Below are 18,084 nucleotides of genomic sequence, written 5' to 3'. Positions count from 1 at the left end.
GTACTTAAAATAATTCACTGAATACAAATTTGACTTCTAGCCAACTTGTTAAGTTTCAGAGAGGTAAGGGAAAAAAAGAGGTATGGTGGAATACAGAAAAGTTAACACAATCTCTTTTTGCATAGAGTACCTATAAAATTCTTCTTTTCCAGCTTTTCCATCATTGGAGGGTATGAGCCATCCACCGTCAGCCAACTGTATTCCCTCTTTAGCCCACTGGACTTCCTTCCCAAAATAATCCTGAGTGTGAAACTGAAAAGACTCTGCATTTTTGCTGTTGATTTTTACACAATGTTTGGAAACGCCATACATATATAACTGCACAAGATAAATGATAGAAACATTTGATAATGAATGAAAAACAAAAAAAAAACAAGTTTCATAGAATAAAAACAATTATAGGAAACTAAAATCGAATTTACCAAAGTTTTTCATTTAAATATTACAATATTCACCATCAAAATACTGAACTTAGTTACTAAGAGCTAAACATTTTAATGTAATATAAACGACTCCTATATTCAAGAGTCTCCCGTACCTTTTTCATTCCCCTTGTGTATATGCCTCCTGCTACAGCTGCCACAGGAGGTCATTCTGGATATAAAAAAGTAACTTAATATTTTATAAAACCTCTTAAGTCAAAAAATTCAGAAGGAAAAAGACAGTGAAAAGTTTAAGTATTTTTGGGCATCTGACCTCAGGAGGTCAGATTTGTATCCAGGCCTGGCCTCCATTCACCCAGCATATCTCAGCCCAAAGTATCTCTTCCTTTGTACAGACTTGACTCTGGAGTCCCACTCCTTGCTTTGAACTGTAGCTGGTAGAAGAGAGCTTCCTAGGTAAGTGACTCTGGGGGCACCTGCTGAACCCTGTGCTTCAGCCTCTCCTCTGCAAATGATGGACAAAAATAACAGTAGCTCTCCTTTAGACACTTGGGAAGATTAAGGGAGATGTAACCAACGCAGGCCCAGTGCTTAGGAGAGTGGCTAGAGCATAAAAACTACTCGATAAATATTACTTTTTAATATTATCAATGTTATATTCACTTCTCCATTGCCTAAAATTGCAAGTAGATAGCACTGGCTTAATAAGAATCCTCTTTTAAAAATGCCAATAGCTCGGGGCACCTGGGTGGCTCAGTCGGTTAAGTGTCCGACTTCAGCTCAGGTCATGATCTCACGGCTCGTGAGTTCAAGCCCCACGTCGGGCTCTGTGCTGACAGCTCATTGCCTGGAGCCTGCTTCGGAGTCTGTGTCTCCGTCTGTCTCTGCCCCTTTGCTGCTTGCACTCTGTCTCTCTTTCTTCCTCAAAAATAAACATTAAAAAAAAATTTAAAAAATGTCAATAGCTCTTAATGGATTCAAGGCTATGGGTTATTCACACTTTAAATTTGAAGAGGGAAGAGAAACAGCAATTTTGGAGCACAGATCACTTTAGTGGGATAAGGCAGCAGAGAGGGAGGCTGCCACTGTAGGCAGATTAGGAAACAAAATGATTTCATTTATCCATACCCACATTCATTTGTTCCTTCTTTGAACAAAACGGTTTGGAGATACTAGTTAATAACATGAAATTATACTTGACTATAAAAGTTAGCAGCATTGCAGACAGAAGCGTACCTGTTTATGAGAACACGCAGAGGGAACTCGGCCTTCTACGGCTACTCTCAGAGAGATTCTAGGCACAGTGGATGTTTTTGCAAGAAACAGACTACCTGGCTGTGGAAAAATATGCTGCTTTTGTTTCTCTTTAATTCGCATATCCTGTGTATCTCTGGCATTCTGAAGACTTGCAATTAAATCTATTAAAGAACAAATTAGCAAAAAATAAGCTTAAATATAAAATCTAAAAAGCACAACCTTTGTTTTACAAAGTCGTATGCATCAATTTCCTCTAATTTTAAATCTTTAGGGATAAGCAAAGTTTCATCTTGTAAACAATAGATTATTTTTATTTCAAATTTGGAAGAAACTTAAAGCCTGTTAAATATATATTTTCCACTATTAGCAGTCTTAGATCATGTGTCTAATTGCTTTTTTAATAAGAAAGTCCACAAGTAGTTACTTTGAAAGAAAGCATTAGAATACTTAGAATCTAATCTTTGGACTTAGGAAGAATCTAAAGCATTAAAAAGGTCCTGAAATTATTATAATCACCAGAAAAGGGGTCAGATTCTCCAGGCATTATTAAAATATGAGAAACATCTAACTGGAAGGCAAAAATACGTCAACACAAATTTTCATACAATACCTAAAGGTCCTTTTTCGCACTTCGTGAATACCATAGTTGCTGCTTGACTGGAGTTATTTTTGTTAAGCTGATGAATTTCACTGTTATTAATATTATTTTTACTATCACCAGAACTATGTTCATCTATGTTGTTTGGTTTTTGTTTGTTTTCTTCCACATGAGTATTCTTGCTAATGTGCTGTTCATCTTGGTGAAAATGTGATTTAGTTTTAAAAGGTGGGACAAAGACTTTCACTGGTTTGCTTGGAGTAATCGAATGTCCCCTTTTTTCATTTCTTGTGGCAGGAACTGTACAAAATGGCTGCCCTGAAATGGATACATTGCTTGAAGATTTTTCTAAAGCCAGGTGTTCATAAAAATGAGATTTAGACAAAAATTTTTGACCAGGCGCAGTGAAATTTGGATTCTGTATTTCTTGCCGTTTCTTAGTTGTGCTACAATGAGGAAAAAGTATTTGATTATTTGCCAATAAATGTACACACATGGAAAGGTTTTAGAATATATACATATATATACGTATTTTTTTGTAAACCTCAACTGCCATATGGCAATCTTATTCTGGCAACTGTTTTGCATTTCATCATGGTTGCCATCCAAAACCATACCACACTTTTCAAGTCTGTAACTATTTTTTCACACACTGACTTCCAGCCTTTGAGTTTACCACTTACTTCACATAACAGAAAAGCCTGTCAAACATGGATTTTCTGTCTCCTCCAATTCTAGCCCTGTACTCCTTATTACCTCCTTTACCGGAGAAATATCTGTCCATCCTCCTGTCAGGCCTAGCACCTTCACCTGTACTCTTGACCCCATCCAATAACTCAGTCTCCTCAGGAGCTCCACTCTTTCAATTATTATTCTACTTCCTTCCTGTCTCTTTCTACCACTTGTTTATACTGGTTTTTTTTTTTTTTTTTTTTTTAGTGCTCCTTTCATTTAGCCAGAAAGACTTGTACATTCTTGAAATGCTTTTTTCTCAGACTTCTCTCCCCTTCAAGCTAATACTCCTTGTGACCTTAATGGCCAACCTTCCTAAACAGGTAATCTAAACTAGCTATCTTTATCTATTCAACTTCTACTCATTGAACTCTCATTTCTCCCACTCCTCTACAGAAATTGTCCTCAACCAAGTTGCTAATGACCTTCCAAGTGCCTACAATACATATGTACATACATACACACACACACACACACACAGTTTCACAAGTAAACTCACTCTACTTGACCTTCGACAGATGATTTTTTTCCTTCTTAAAATTCTCACCTCTAATATCTACACCACAACTGTCTGTTTCTTTATTGTTTTCCTCTTTCTGACTCTTAAAAAAATTCCCATCTCTAAAGTTGGGTTTCTTCCCTAGACATTTTCCCTGGGTGATTGAATCATTTTCCTTGCTTAAATTATCACCTAACAATAAAAATATTAATCTGTATCTTCATGCTTGACTTTCCCCCTAGGTGTTATTCCTGCACCTTTAACTTTATACAGCACGACATATCTCTACCTTGATGTTCCACACTCATCTCAAACTCAACACATCCAAGACTAAATTTATCACCTTCTCTAGCATACATGTTCTTCCCAATGTTTGCTATCTTGTTGAAAACTGCGTACTTCCTTTTACCCAATCCTGAACTCCTAGAGATTGAAGTTACCCTGGAACTCATTTAGTTCTTCAGTCATCTAACCATCAAATATTTAATGAGTTCCTTCTATGTGTGCCAGGCACTGTTTTGGCTGGAGGATATAGTGGGAACAAAACAAAATCATAGAGTTTATATTCTAGTGGAGGGAAACATACAAATAAATATGTCAGTTGGTATTAAATACTATAGAGAAGATTAAAAGCACAGTAAGGGGGACAGGGAGTGTCCAGCAAAAGAAATAATATTCTAAAAAGGCTGGTAAGAAAGACATTATTGATAAGGTGACATTTGTACAGAGCCCTGAAGGAAGAGAGAAAGAAAGCCATACAGGTATTTGGGAGAGGTGCTGCAGGGCTGCAGGCAGAGTGAAAATCACATGCCGGGCTATGCCTAAGTATACCTGGAGCAGAGTGAGCAGGGACAGTCAGTAGGTGGGATTGGAAATAAAGCAAGAAGGCTGGATCACAGAGAACCCGTACACCCTCGTAGGGCTTCCCAATTATACTCAGATGGGAAGTCACGGGCTAGTTTTTGAGTAAAGAAACGACACACTCTATCCTCTGGTCTGAGTGTATTTTGAAAGCAGAGTTGTTAGACTTTTATAGGAAAGCAGATTAGGGTAAGCTTTGAAGCTCTTAAGTTTGAGATATCTATTAGTCACCCAAATAAAAATGTCAAGGAGGTAACTAGATGAATGCATATGTTGTTCAGGGAAGAAATCTGGGCTAACGATATTAATTTTGGAGCCATCAGTAAATAGAGGGTATATAAAGTCATGACAGTGGATGAGACAGTGATGAAGGAAGAATGTCAGGAAGAGAAGCCATCTGGAAGTGAACCATGAGGGAATTTAACACTTAGTGATTTAAGGGAAGAACAAAAGAGAAAGAATGGCCACTGGGAAGGAGAAGTAAGAGAGTGGTCCCAGGAGTTGAAGAAAGTGTGAAGAAGAGTGATTAACTATGCAAATGCTAGGTTAACAGGAGGGCAGAGAGGTGACAAGATTCAACAACTGCTGGGTAACCAGTAATCTTGATAAGGAGTAGTGCCCGGTGATCAGAGAGTACGGTAGGTTCAGGAGATGAGGGAGAGAGATAAGTAGAGAACATGAGTGGAGACCATTCTGATGAGTTGTGCTTTAAGGGGCTAAAGAAACAGACTGGTGGGATTAGAGGAATCAAGAAAGGTGTTTCTTGCTAAGACAGAGACTTACAGCAATTACCTCACTGATGGGACTAAGCCACTGGAGAGGAAGACAGGTATCAATGCAGGAGAGGGGCAATTGCTGGACTGATTTCCCTCAGTAGATGACTGAGAGATCCCGTGCAGAAGAATAAATGCAACTTCTACTCCAAAACTTATTTTCATTTATCTTGTACTCCCTTGTTTTTAAATATTAAGAGTCCTGTGAAAATGAGGCATTTGCTTTGTAGGTCATGTCTAAGATGTCTACTTGAATATAAGTGGAGATACTCTGACACTCCCAGTTAGCCACTATCTGGCCAAATCTTTTTTTCTTTTTTTATGTTTGTTTGTTTGTTTAGAAAGTGTGTGTCTGTGAGCAGGGGGAAAGGGGCACAGAGAGAGAGAAAATTTTAAGCAGGTTCCATGCTCACCATGAGCCCGATGCGGGGCTTAATCCTATGACCTAAGCTGAAATCAAGAGTTGGGGGCTCAACCAACTGAGCCACCCAGGCGCCCCTGGTCAAATCTTCTTGAATCTCAATCTTTCGCTCACTTTATACTCTCTGCTCTAGCACTTGTGTTAAATTTTCCTTACTAATCTCCTTGCAGCAGTCTCACTTTGGTCTATTTCTAAAACAGAAATTTGGTTATCCTGCTCCTCTTCTTAGAAACTTCCACAAATGGTCACCTACCCAGTTTTGACGTGTCAGAAATGACACAGGAGGCTTCCTATATATAGGTCCCAACCTCCCCATTTCTTTTTTGTTTCTTCCCAGCCCCCACCACACCCCAGCCCACTAAATCCCATGAGGAAAGCCACACTTCTTTCTTTTACCCGAGTGTGGAGCTCCCTCCTCACCCAAGCATTCTTTTCATTCTGTCTGGAGAACTGTTCTTGCTAAGCTTCTGTCCCATAATTAGGTGCCAATTTTTCTATGCTGTCACGTCACTTAGTTATACCTACTTTAGTACTTTTATCACGGTAATTCTTTTCACACCTGGCTCCAAGACTAGCAATCTGAGGTAGACTTTATATCTATCTGCACAATATAAATCAGATACTTAGGTAAATTAGATCCTTATGCATACTTACTAAATGCACAGAACTATTTTATCATGTGTGAAAATTAAGGTAATATGAAGATAAATAAGCATTTATTTTTAATATTACAACCTCCTTTTGGAAATGGAAACAAATCACATGGGTTTCTACTTTCAAAACACGTATACTAGAAGCCTACTGGAAAACATACTCCAGAAATGAGGATCAATGATTTTTTTCAACAATGCCACAAATAGTTATTTATGAAAAGGTAATATTAAAAACAATTTAAACCACAACTTTGGGCTAAATAATTTACCAGGTGGGAAAGGTTTTATAACTGCTTTCTACAATTTTAGATGCTTCTATGATATTCACATCCATTATCTCTAAGTGACATTTCTGTGACTGCTTCTTCTTAAAGAGCCACTTGGAAGATCAAGATTTAGCTCTCTGTCAACACCACTTCTGCTTTACTAAATATAAATAGCCTTTCTATCTCATCTCCCTGTCTTCCCAAGTTACGTATTTGACTGTCAACATTTAATTGTGTACCCTCTCTGGAGACTTAAGCCCTAGTCTTCTGTTAGAGTGGACAACAGGTAGCTGCCCAGCTTCATGGAGTGGAGGAGGAAATGCATTTTCAACCTATACCCTTGTTCTGGCTCCTTCCTTCTTCACCCCCAACTGTGAAGATACACTAATTCCTCAGCTTTTGAGGCTTCTTCAGTGTAAAATGGTTGGTTTTTTTCTCTCCCCACTATTAGCTTTTTAATCCGTTTTCTTCCATATCCTTGGAAATACAGCCACGAGGTCTCCTCTCCTGTCCTCCCTTATCTTTGGTGTGTGCAAGTTCCCTCACTGTGGCTTTGCTAAAATTTTGGAAGGCAATGGAACTATTTGAGTGTGCTCAATCCACCATCTTTACCAAGAAGTTTATCACTGCATTTAAGACTTCAGGTTCTGCTTCAATTTTATCTTGTAGGCAAACTCTCTGAGGGCTCTATTCTTCTGTCCCCAAATGGTCTAGCTGCCAGTCTGGGCTTAGTGACACAGCTATCTTTCTGGGATCTCCCCTCAAAGCACTGTCTACCTGGGCGATTCCCTCTGCCTCTTTCCTATGCTAAGTTCTTGTTTCTCAAATCTTACATCTTCCTCCTTCTTGGTTATGGGTGGTTTCTGTGAGCTTCCTGAGAAAAGTGCATGGGGGATAAACCTTTTGGTACTCTGCATCTGAAAAATGTCTACCTCACACTTATTTGATATTTTGGTCAGTGATAGGATTCTAGGCTGGAAATCATTTTCTCTCAGAATTTTCAAGGCACTGCTCTGTAGTATACATTATAGAATCCATAATCTTCTAGCTTCCATTGTTAATGATGAGAGGATTTATACCATTAGGACTCTTGAAACTTTGTTTGAAACCTGATTTTTCTGCCCTCCCCCCTCCCCCGGAAAATTTAAAGTTTCCCTTTCCCTGTAGCATTCTAAAATTTCAAAAGGATGTTCCTTAATGTGACTCGGTTTTTATTCGTGTGATCAGAGGGCTCTTTTAATCAAAGAAACTCACATCCTTCAGTACTGCTAAAGTATCTTATTTCTTTGAAAACTTCTCTTCATTTCCCCTTTATTTCTTCTTTCCCAAACTCCAAATTTTCAGATGTTAGCCCATATGACTGACTTTTCCAATTATCTTTTCTCATCTTTTTCTTTTTGTTCTATATTCTTGGAGCTTTCATAACTTTTATCTTCTATTACTTCTATTGTTCTCCACCTGGGAATATTAGGAAGTTTTTTTGAAATTTTATTCACCTCCATGTATGGTCTATTTCCTCTAAGTTTCTTTCTTTTTTGTTTGTTTTTGCGCTATGGAAACTATCACAGAGGCTTTCTGCCAATAGCTAGTGATCTTTTATTTTCTGATCTTATCTAAGAGTGAGGTATGGGGCACCTGGTTGGTTCAGCTCATTAAGTGCCACCTGACTCTAGATTTCGGCTCAGGTCATGATCTCAAGGTTCACGGGATTGAGCCCCGCACTGGGCTCTGTGCTGACAGTGCCGAACCTGCCTGGGATGGGATTCTCGCTCTTTCTCCTTCTTTCTCTCTGCCCCTCCCCTGCTCCCTCTCAAAACAAACAAACAAACAAACAAACAAACAAACAAACAGTGAGGTGTGTGCTGGAGGGGCTTGTTAATCGTTGGCATCACTGTCTGGTGTTCTGGCTATGCAGTTTCATTTGAGTACCTGCATTTGTCAGTATTTCTAGTCTTTTCTATTGGGCTAGTCATGTTCCCCAGAAAAAAAGTCTTCTAGTCCTCTGCCTAGAGGCCTGGCTGCCAGTATTTGGTAGCCAAATGTGGGAAGGAGGCTGGCAAGTCTCACTACTCGAGAAGCAGATTTTTTACTTAATCTCTGTTTTCAGTACCCTCCCTTCAACTGTGCCTACTGTGCCTCCCCTCTCCCAGTTCAGAATCCCTCCAATTCATCTTCTCCAGACGATAACCTTCCAGGTGTTCTGGCACAAAAGGGATAACTGGCTGCCTGCAGTGGGGGAAGGGATATAGGTATTTCTTAAACAGATTTGCAACTAATCTTCCTATTTTCTACCTCACCGTCAGAAGTACAAGTTGCTGCCAATTTGAGTCTTTCTTGGGTTTTTTCTTTGGGGGAAATTGGGTAGCTTCTCTACTTGCTCTAATGTCAAGTTTTAGCTTTCTATGATGTTCAAAGTCTTTCATGCTTTTTGGCTTCCAGAATTTGTTTTTTCTTCGATCATTGTCCTTGTGGGTTTATACATTAAAAAAATTCTCTTAGTAATTTGAGTAGGGCTTTGAAAGGGAGGAGAGATAAAAGAATATCTTTAGAAATATTTATTTAAAAAAAACATACTTTTCCTATACTATATTATAATAAAAAAAATTGAACATGTCTTACCTAAAGGGTCCACAGGTAACTGGCTCTAAAGAAATATGATGCATAAACAAGCTTCTGTCTTTTATGATGCCTAGAAAAATATTTTACATTATGTATTAATGAAAATCTGAATGAAATTTTATTTCCTATACCTATTTATTACACAAAATTGTAAATATTTACATAAAAAATTGATATATAGACTTGAAATATTTGACTCACAAACTGATAATGACTATATACCAAATAACTCAGCATAAGCAAATCAAGAAAATCAGTATAAATTTAGTTAGCTGATGTTAATCATAACTCAAATGTGTTAGTTAACTGCCATGCATCAAATTTAAAATTTAGTCTTATGAAGGTTTACAAGCCAAACTTTAGATATTGTTCTCAGTATGCAACTTGTACTCCTCAAACCTTCAAATCGTTCATTAGTACGGGATTGGCTGACTAAACTAGAATACACTGATACAACCACATGATCAAATACTATGCAACCATAAAAAGAATGAAGAAGATTCTATGCAGTCATTAAGGGTCTGCTGTGGGATTTATTGCATGTGTTTCAGAACTAAGCCTCTACAGTCTAACACATTTATGCCTCACTACTTGAATTCTTCCTTTCCAAACCCAGGAACCAAATATATAGCGAGCAATAGTTACACGTTTTATTTATTTATTTTTTTTACGTATTCCATGGTAAGAATTTCAGATTGTAGTCTAAATGAGATAAGAAGCCACGCAGAGTTTTAAGCAATCAAGGAGCATGATCTGACCTTCTTGTTACCAGGATGATTCTGGCTGCTATGCTCAGACAGCCTGGAGGAGGGGCAGAGGCAGAAACAGAAAGGAGTTACAAGCTTTGACTGTGGCTTAGATGAAGGTGGTAGGGGGAGAATGAGAAGAAATGATCAGATTCTTGTTATATTTGAAAGGTAGAACATATAGGACTTGTTGATGGGCTGGATGTGAAGTATGAGGAAACAAAAGAGTAAAGGAGGTCACCAAGGTTTTGATGTGTCAATTGGCAGAATGGCAGCAAGAAAGGAATAAACAGAAAGAGCAGGTTTGGGACAGAGATGGAATCAGGAGTTTAGCACTGCCTATAGTGACTTAGAGATGCCTATTAGCAATGTAAGTAGAAAAGTATCAAGGGCAAATGCACAAGTAAGTCTGGAGTTCCAGGATGGGCTAAGCTTGCAGATAACAATTTTGGTATTCACTGAAACCGAAGTTTAAGCAGAGAAGAGCTCTAAGGACAGAGCCCTGGGGCACTCCTATGTTTAGAGGAAGGAAAGAATAAGGAAGAACCAGAGAAGTGGCTATGCAGGAGGAGAACCGACTGCATGTGGTGGTCTCAGAAGAGTGACCAACTGTCAAATGTGGCTGAAAGATGGGAGTCAAATGAACACACAGGATGCCTGTTGGATTTGCCAACACGGAGATCACCAAATGGCTTAGGAGAGAGTGATTTTCGTGGAATGGTGAAGGTCAAAAGCTTGCCTGGATTCCCAGAACCTAAGCCTTAAATTATTATACTAAGATGTTACTAAATTTTTATAGCTTTTTAATTTAAAAAGTCATTATAGAGAACCTCCACGTCATACTTGGTATTATGAAGGAAATGCTCACAGAACAAAGCAAGACATAATTTTAACAAACCACACTGCAAAGTCTTGTCTAATTATTTAAATACCCAAAAAAAGCTGAGAAAAGTTCACTTAAAAATATTGTGTGTAGTACCTACAGAGAGGGAAAAGATATGAATACAAAGCAAATTTTACCATCTGGAGTGCTTTTCGAAGCTTTTAAGGATTTTTCTTGATTTTTTATTATCCTGTCAAATTCATTTAACAAATTTCTTTTGATTGGGGGTTCTCCTAAAAAAAAAAAATCCATATGTTTTTAAAGCAAATAATAGCAATATTATTTTTCAAAAGCCTATATAGTTCATTTTTTTTAAAACTAAAGTCCTGACTCTTACAATTAAGCAAAAAATACATAATACTTATAATTTAAATAGTGACCATTCTACTTTGAAAGAGACAATTTATTTTTCAATATCAATTTCTTTATTTCTTTCTCTTTCTTTCTTTCTCTTTCTTTCTTTCCCATTTAAAATACCACTATCTAATAGGGTCTAGGGATAAAAAGATGTTACCAGATACCAGTGATAAGCTACTTTTTAACGGAAGAAACTAGCACTAAATGAAACTATAAGTTTACTGGAAATAAGAACAAACAGAATTTCTTCAAGTAAAACTTTTTCCTGCATTAAACTCGAGAAGGAATTTATTATGTAGGTCCTTGAATTAGATTGAGTAGGAGAAAAGACTTTAAAATTAGCAAGTTACATTAAAATATTAGTAATACTCATTTAAAAATTCTACAAAGGCTGAGAGTAACATTAAACCATAATTCAAATTATGCATGTCCGTGTCATACTGAGATAATAGGTGATAATGGGTACTCTGGTTTTTGATGCTTTATTAAAGGGAATGAACTTGTAGAATTTAATAGGAGATGAAAATGTCCATGCAAAGCTTTATCAAGTGTTAAATTATGAAGTGATTTGTTTAGCAAGTAACCAGAAGCTGATTAAGCTGTATATTCATATATAACAGAAGTGAGGGAACATTAAATAGTGATGATGCTGAGAACATTTATTACAAGTCTGAGTTTGCTGTTGTTGTTGTTGTTTCCCCTAAGCAGGTTAACCCACTTGGGAGTACACATGAACAAAATGGGTTCCTATGAATAAAGCCATTATTTCCCATAAAAGAGCTGTGAGTCTCTTTAAGCATCTGCTCTTCAAAATTTTTACCAGAGCACAGCAACAGTTTAAGGTAAGTATCATCAACTTTCTACTTTTCCCATAACATAAACTTGGTATGGAATGTGGCCTGGATAACAATTCAGAAACTCTGTATCCACAGGGTAACTGAAGGTGCCAAGTTGGAGACACTGGCTTCAGTGTTTTGCTCTATAGTAAGAAGAGACTGGGCAAGACCTGTGACAACTCAATTCACTCAATTCTGTGAGTCCATAGTTTTTACAAAGGAGTTAGTTATTTAATATTTAAGATCATCCACTTAAAAGCTGGGGTTAGTTTTGGCATTTACTTTGATGGTATTTGATCAACAGATTCAATGACTTAAGATTATTCTTTGTCATTTGACCTAGTTGAACTAAGTTGTTCCATACATATTTCAAAGAGAAGTTAGAATATAGTCCAAATGGCATTAAGACCAGTATGTTATCTGCCAAAAATGACTGACTTTAGAACACTTCCTAGATTAAAAAAAGGAGGCAAACCAGCACCTATAACTGAAAGCAATTTTTTTTTTTTTCAAAGTTTATTTATTTTTGGGACAGAGAGAGACAGAGCATGAACGGGGGAAGGGCAGAGAGAGAGGGAGACACAGAATCGGAAACAGGCTCCAGGCTCTGAGCCATCAGCCCAGAGCCCGACGCGGGGCTCGAACTCGCAGACCGCGAGATCGTGACCTGGCTGAAGTCGGACGCTTAACCGACTGCGCCACCCAGGCGCCCCTGAAAGCAATTTTTTAAGTTCACAGGAGCCAGAGTTGGAACCTCTGTGTTCTTCCTCTCTATACATATTCATATTTATATGGAAACAGTTAATAAGTTGTATTATGCAGGCTGTTATAAGGATAGAAATTTCAGATTTTCTAGGGAAAGAAACTTAACAGTAGCTTCTCAATTATAACTATATTAATAATCTCTAAAAATACATCGAAATAACCTCAAAACATGTTTCTTGGTACAGACTCAGAGATAGCAAAAGTGAAATCACATTCCGCTAAACCATCCACAAGGTCTACACAAATACAGAGGGCACCTGGTGGGATGAGCACTGGGTGTTGTATGGAAACCAATTTGACAATAAATTCCACATTAAAAAAAAATAAAACATAATACAGCTTATAATTACCTGAATTGCTGTAAGTTAGCATACCAGGATTATTCAAGACTTAATTTTTAAGTGGTTGGCAACCTAACAGGAAAAAATGGACACTTACCAACTGAGACAAGTACACCTCTTCTTTTCCCTCTTCTTGAATTTGACACAAGCGTCTCCTCAGAGTGTTGGCACGTAGGAAGAAAGTGTCTGGCGTGACTTAGCAGGTCAGCATCTGTCAGCTCACCATCTTCCATAAAAGCTTTGGCAATCTCTACTGTTTCTGTTTCAAAATAGTTTTCTGGATCCTTGGAGTCAGTAGAATGAATTTCTGTATCTGTTTTCACAGGAAGATTAGGAAAAGCTTCAGTTTTCCCAATTTCCATTTTTATATTTTTAGGTAAAGCCTGTTCTTTTTCCAAAAGATGAATGTTCTCAACAAGTGATGCTTTGTTTCCTTGTATCAACTGTTTGTCTTGCTTAAACTGAGAGGGATATGGAGAAACTTGCACAGAGTGATTTTCTGAAGAACCATTTTCAATGTTAGAGTTACTTGATAATTTAAATTCTTTATTGTAGGCTTTTTCCAATTTGGGGTTTACAGAGTGTTCTGGGGTTCTGTTATCTACACAAGAGGGAGGAGGCATTTTTGATACATCTTGTCTAGATGTAGATGAACGCTGAGGACTACACTCAGTTCTCATCACATCAAATTCTTCTAGTATTCCCTTAACTTTGCATAATGCACTTTCAGAAACTGGAACTTGTTTCCCACTTGCTGTACTGAATCCAGAGAAAGCAGATGATAGTAAATTTTGGGGGGTATGTATCATAGTATTTTCTTCTCTTGTGAACTTGTCTGAGTGATCCTCATTATGTTTAAATGATACTTTGGAAAAGGGCTGCTTGGCACTGTTTTCTACCTTAGAAAACACCTGTCTTGCCTTTTGTAATGCAGCATCTGACACTTGTACACATTTTCCACTTGCTGTGCTAAAAATCCCACAAGCATTTGTATAAGAGACGGACTGGAGACGCTTCCCTGTACTAAGTTTACATATATCAGAAGTTTTCAAATTAATCTGATGAGGTGGTATTTCAGAACGTTTCTCGAATCCAGAAATACTTTGGTTAAGTTGTAGAGTTTGCTCACTTTGAGTCTCAGCAAAATCTTTATGTGAAGGCGAACTACATTCTGCACCATCCAGAGAATTAGGACAAATAGTATCTTCTGAATCATCCAGTGCCTTACGATAACCTGCCACAATCTTCCCTGGTTTACTCTTGGTGGTTTGCTTAATTGCCGTACTGCAGTTTTCTGTAAATCCCTCTGTCACTTTTGTCTCGTGTGCAACTAAGACTCTTTCACTACTTGCTGTAGTGTATACAGGCACAGCATCATTTGAATCAGAATTCAATTTCTGAGTTGAATCAAAATTATTTGAATCAGAAACCGTCACTTTAATGGCTGTATTTTCCTTTTTGCATGAGAAATTAGTCACAAGTTTCTGAACGCAAATATCTTCGTTTATGCTTTGTGGATCTGTGTCTGCTTCTCTTACAGTGAACGTGATTTCAGAAACACTGGTGTTCTCTCTCTCTCCCACATTCCTCACCACTGGTTCAATACCAGAATTATCAACTTTATTTTTTGGAAGATATTCTGATATATTATACACTGTTTTTTCTGGTTGATCATCCAATTCTCCTTCTCTAAGCCATTTTTTTACTTCAAGTATTGAAGACTGACTCACAGAAATTTTTCTACCATGTCCTGTGTAAAATGATAAAGCTGAATTTTCAGTGGCTGAATAAGTGGATTGATTTGTACAAGTTGTAGGCTTTTTTGCTGTTTCTTTTCCTGTATTTTCATGTACTTTAACTTTCAGAGAGGCGCGATTTGGTATTTTAAGATTTTCAGTTTGTTTGTATAAATTATCACTTAAGAGCCTGGGTACCACCACGATCTCGTTAGAAACAAGGTTTTTCTCTAGAGGCTTCTGCATTTCTTCCTCCTTTGAAGCAGGTGTTATTTCAATTGTTTTGCATGCTAATCGCAGCCCACCTTTACACTCCTCTCTGCCCTTTGACATCTTTGTCCCTCTATGGCTAAAATTAGTCATCTCACTTTTATCTTGCTCTTGCTCATCAAAAAGATTTTTCACTTTGTCCAAAGATTCCTTTGCAATTTCTATTTTTTTCCCACTAGCTGTATGAAAACCCAAAATGGTAGGTTCTTTGATCTTTTTGATTTCATATTCTGGTCTTTGCTGGAGGGTCAGTGATTTATTTTCAGTACCAGTGAGGTCACTCTCTTTCATTTTGTCTTTTCTTTCAGTATTTTCCATTTTCTCATGACGTGAAATGTCTGCTTTGTTGATATCTATGCCAGAAAGTAATTCAGAATTTAAGGAATCTGCAAAGTTATTCAATTCTTCTTCTGTACATTTTTGATCAAGGAGATTTGTAACTTTATTTAATGACGCTCTAGAGACTCTTATATTTTTCCCACTTGCAGTCTGAAAGGATACGTCAAATATGTCAAAATCTTTTGTAATTCGCCCCATTGTATTAGCAGTTAAATGTTCTTTGTTTGATGTGTTAACGTGAAGTGTTTCTTCAGCTTTTACAACTTCCAAACAGGTTAAATCTGACAAACCTTCTTTAATTTGAGTGTTGCCCTCCTTTATAAACTGGCTGGATAATTTCAGATCTATGTCGTGCTGATCAATATATGGCAAGCCATTTTCTTCTTTATGAATATAAACTGTATCATTTTTACTTGAATCACTGCCATCAGATTCTCTGAAGTTATACATATTTCCGCTGGCATCAGTATATTTGTTAGCTTTGTTTTCTATGTTTCTCTTGTAACCTTCAGTATCTTCAGCAACAAAAATGCCAGTAGTCATTTCAATATTATTTTGTAGTATTAGGCGGTATTTATTATTTTTCTCATTTAACTTTTTCTCATTGTTACAATTTTCTTTCTTAAACATTGAAACAGAACCATTACATTTACTTGAAGAGAAACTTCTTATACCTACTTCTACAGAAGTTTCCTCGCTAATATTCTCAAGGTCACTGAACAGCTTCTTAGCTTTTTGCAGTGCTTCACTACAAACGTTCAGTTTTGTGCCACGAGCAGAGTAAAAGCCTCTAAACTCCACTTCATTTTCACCTGTTAAATGACCAGAAGCACTTTTGTTACAGATGGTTTTTGACAAGCAAGCAAGCTTCTGCTTACCTCCAATTATACCTTCAAATTTCTTGCTGCTATCTCCCTGACTGATAGATAGGGCATTAATTGTGAGACGGAGATGACCATCTTCCTGTTCCTCAGGAGTGGTATTCGAGATAGTCAGGTGTTTTTCGGGCATCTCACATGGATTTTTCTGTTTCATGTGGCTTGGTTTTCTAAACTGTGTAAACTCAAACTGACTTCCTGATTCTTCCAAAATGGTAGAAAGTTCTGTAATTTCTGCCTTTTGGCTAGGTGTTAAATTATGATTTGAATCAAAATCTCGCTTTAAAGATAAAGTTGGAGGAGTTGTGTGACGATTTTCACTATCAGAAACATATGCGCTACTCTGCACACACCCAGATACAGTATTAATTGACTGTGGATCAAGTATATGAGGTTTGCTCAGTTTCTCTTGACTTTCTAATGAAGTATTTACAATTTCAATACAAGCTAAGTTAGTAGGATAACGTTCTTCAATATCTTTGAAGAGCATTTTGCTTTTCTTAATGTTGTGTTCAGAGAGTTTTATCTCTTTATTAGAAGCTGTTCTGAAGCCATTTCCAAAATTGTGATTTAAAATTGGATCTGATAGTCTTGCCCAATTATCCATGTAATCATTATTTCCATTTGATTTCATATCTGAATCCAAGGTGATGTCTGATTTTGAATCTTGGTCTAAAGTCATTCTGAGTTGCTGCTTCATGCTATTTCTATCCTTTTCTGTAAGATCATCTATGTTCGATGAATCAAAACCTTTCGTAATTGACACTTTGGCTGCTTGTTTGTCATCCATATCTGTATACACTACCATGGTAGAGTTCTCGAGAACAGGTTCTTTTACACAACAGAGGTCTGAATCTTGAAGTTCCTTAATACTTCCTAAAACAGGAACATTCCTTTCCTTAGTTATTTTAAAGACAAAATTATCACCATCTGGGAAAAGTTCTTCAGAGTTTGGATTGATAGTTATTTTTGAAATTAAAGTAGTTTCTTTTTGGTCTTTTTGGATTTTTGTGAGATGTGCATTTTGGTTGAATGGTACCTTCATAGAAGGTGATGCTTCTGTTACATATTTTTCAGTTGACAACAACTTAGCTTTTTTAGCATGTTCATTTAAAACATGTATTTCTTGATTATTTTCCATGGTTTTGGTTAATTCAAAACCAGCTTCATGATTCTTACATTTTAGTGTCTCTGACACTTCATATGATTCTCTTCCTCTGGAAAGCCCAACTGGGTTTGACGGAGGATCCCTGGGGTGAGGAGTTAACTGGCTGGTATTATCCGGGTCAGATGAAAAGCTTTTCAGAGTCTGAAAGTGAATACCACTATCTTCCACTTCTGAATATGGCACAGAAGGTTGGCTTACTGCAGGCAAGATCTCTTCTTTTCTATCTGCAACTCTTTGGCTTTTTGTATCATCTTCACAGTGTTTTTCCTGTAAGGATGACAGACAATTCGTTTCTGTGCTTATAAATGATTGCAGTTTTTCCTTCTTAATTTTTGCTTCTTTATAATCAAGATCCTGAGATATTATTTTATTATTAGGAGAACTGCTTCCATTATTGGAAACTTTTCTCAGAAGTGTCCCAAAAGAGTTGGTTAAGGACAAAATTGGTTCTTTGGAATCATTCTGCAAACAGGTTTTTTTGACAGAAGAATGCAATAAACCTAAAGACACAAAGTGACAAAACAAAATTAAAGTACCATCAATCACGTTTACTAAATATATTCCACTAAGTAAAAAAGGTAGTATCTACGATAAGAATTACATGAAAAGCAAGAAGCGAATGTCAGGCTTAAAACAAAGAGTTCTAAATAGTCTCTATTTGAAGTTATTATATTTTCAACTAAAGACAAATAGAACTTAGTAT

General features: G+C 37.1%; 1 protein-coding gene across 6 annotated transcripts in view; it reads right to left on the bottom strand.

Moving 5' to 3' along the window:
• Positions 1–18,084, bottom strand: part of BRCA2 (BRCA2 DNA repair associated) — a 60,314-nt gene that overhangs the window by 27,222 nt on the left and 15,008 nt on the right. For all 6 annotated transcript variants that reach the window (XM_047853972.1, XM_047853988.1, XM_047853979.1 and 3 more), the window contains exons 11-16: positions 13,088–17,881; positions 10,829–10,924; positions 9,063–9,132; positions 2,251–2,684; positions 1,620–1,801; positions 131–318 (exon numbers count right to left, since the gene is read on the bottom strand). In XM_047853972.1, the coding sequence (XP_047709928.1) occupies positions 131–318; positions 1,620–1,801; positions 2,251–2,684; positions 9,063–9,132; positions 10,829–10,924; positions 13,088–17,881 (5,764 nt within the window). The remainder of the gene's footprint in view (positions 1–130; positions 319–1,619; positions 1,802–2,250; positions 2,685–9,062; positions 9,133–10,828; positions 10,925–13,087; positions 17,882–18,084) is intronic.

Source organism: Prionailurus viverrinus, chromosome A1, assembly GCF_022837055.1.
Source record: "Prionailurus viverrinus isolate Anna chromosome A1, UM_Priviv_1.0, whole genome shotgun sequence".
NCBI classification, from domain to species: Eukaryota; Metazoa; Chordata; class Mammalia; order Carnivora; family Felidae; genus Prionailurus; species Prionailurus viverrinus.
The sequence above is the reverse complement of the archived record's forward strand: the minus strand, read 5'-3'. Positions and strand labels throughout refer to the sequence as shown.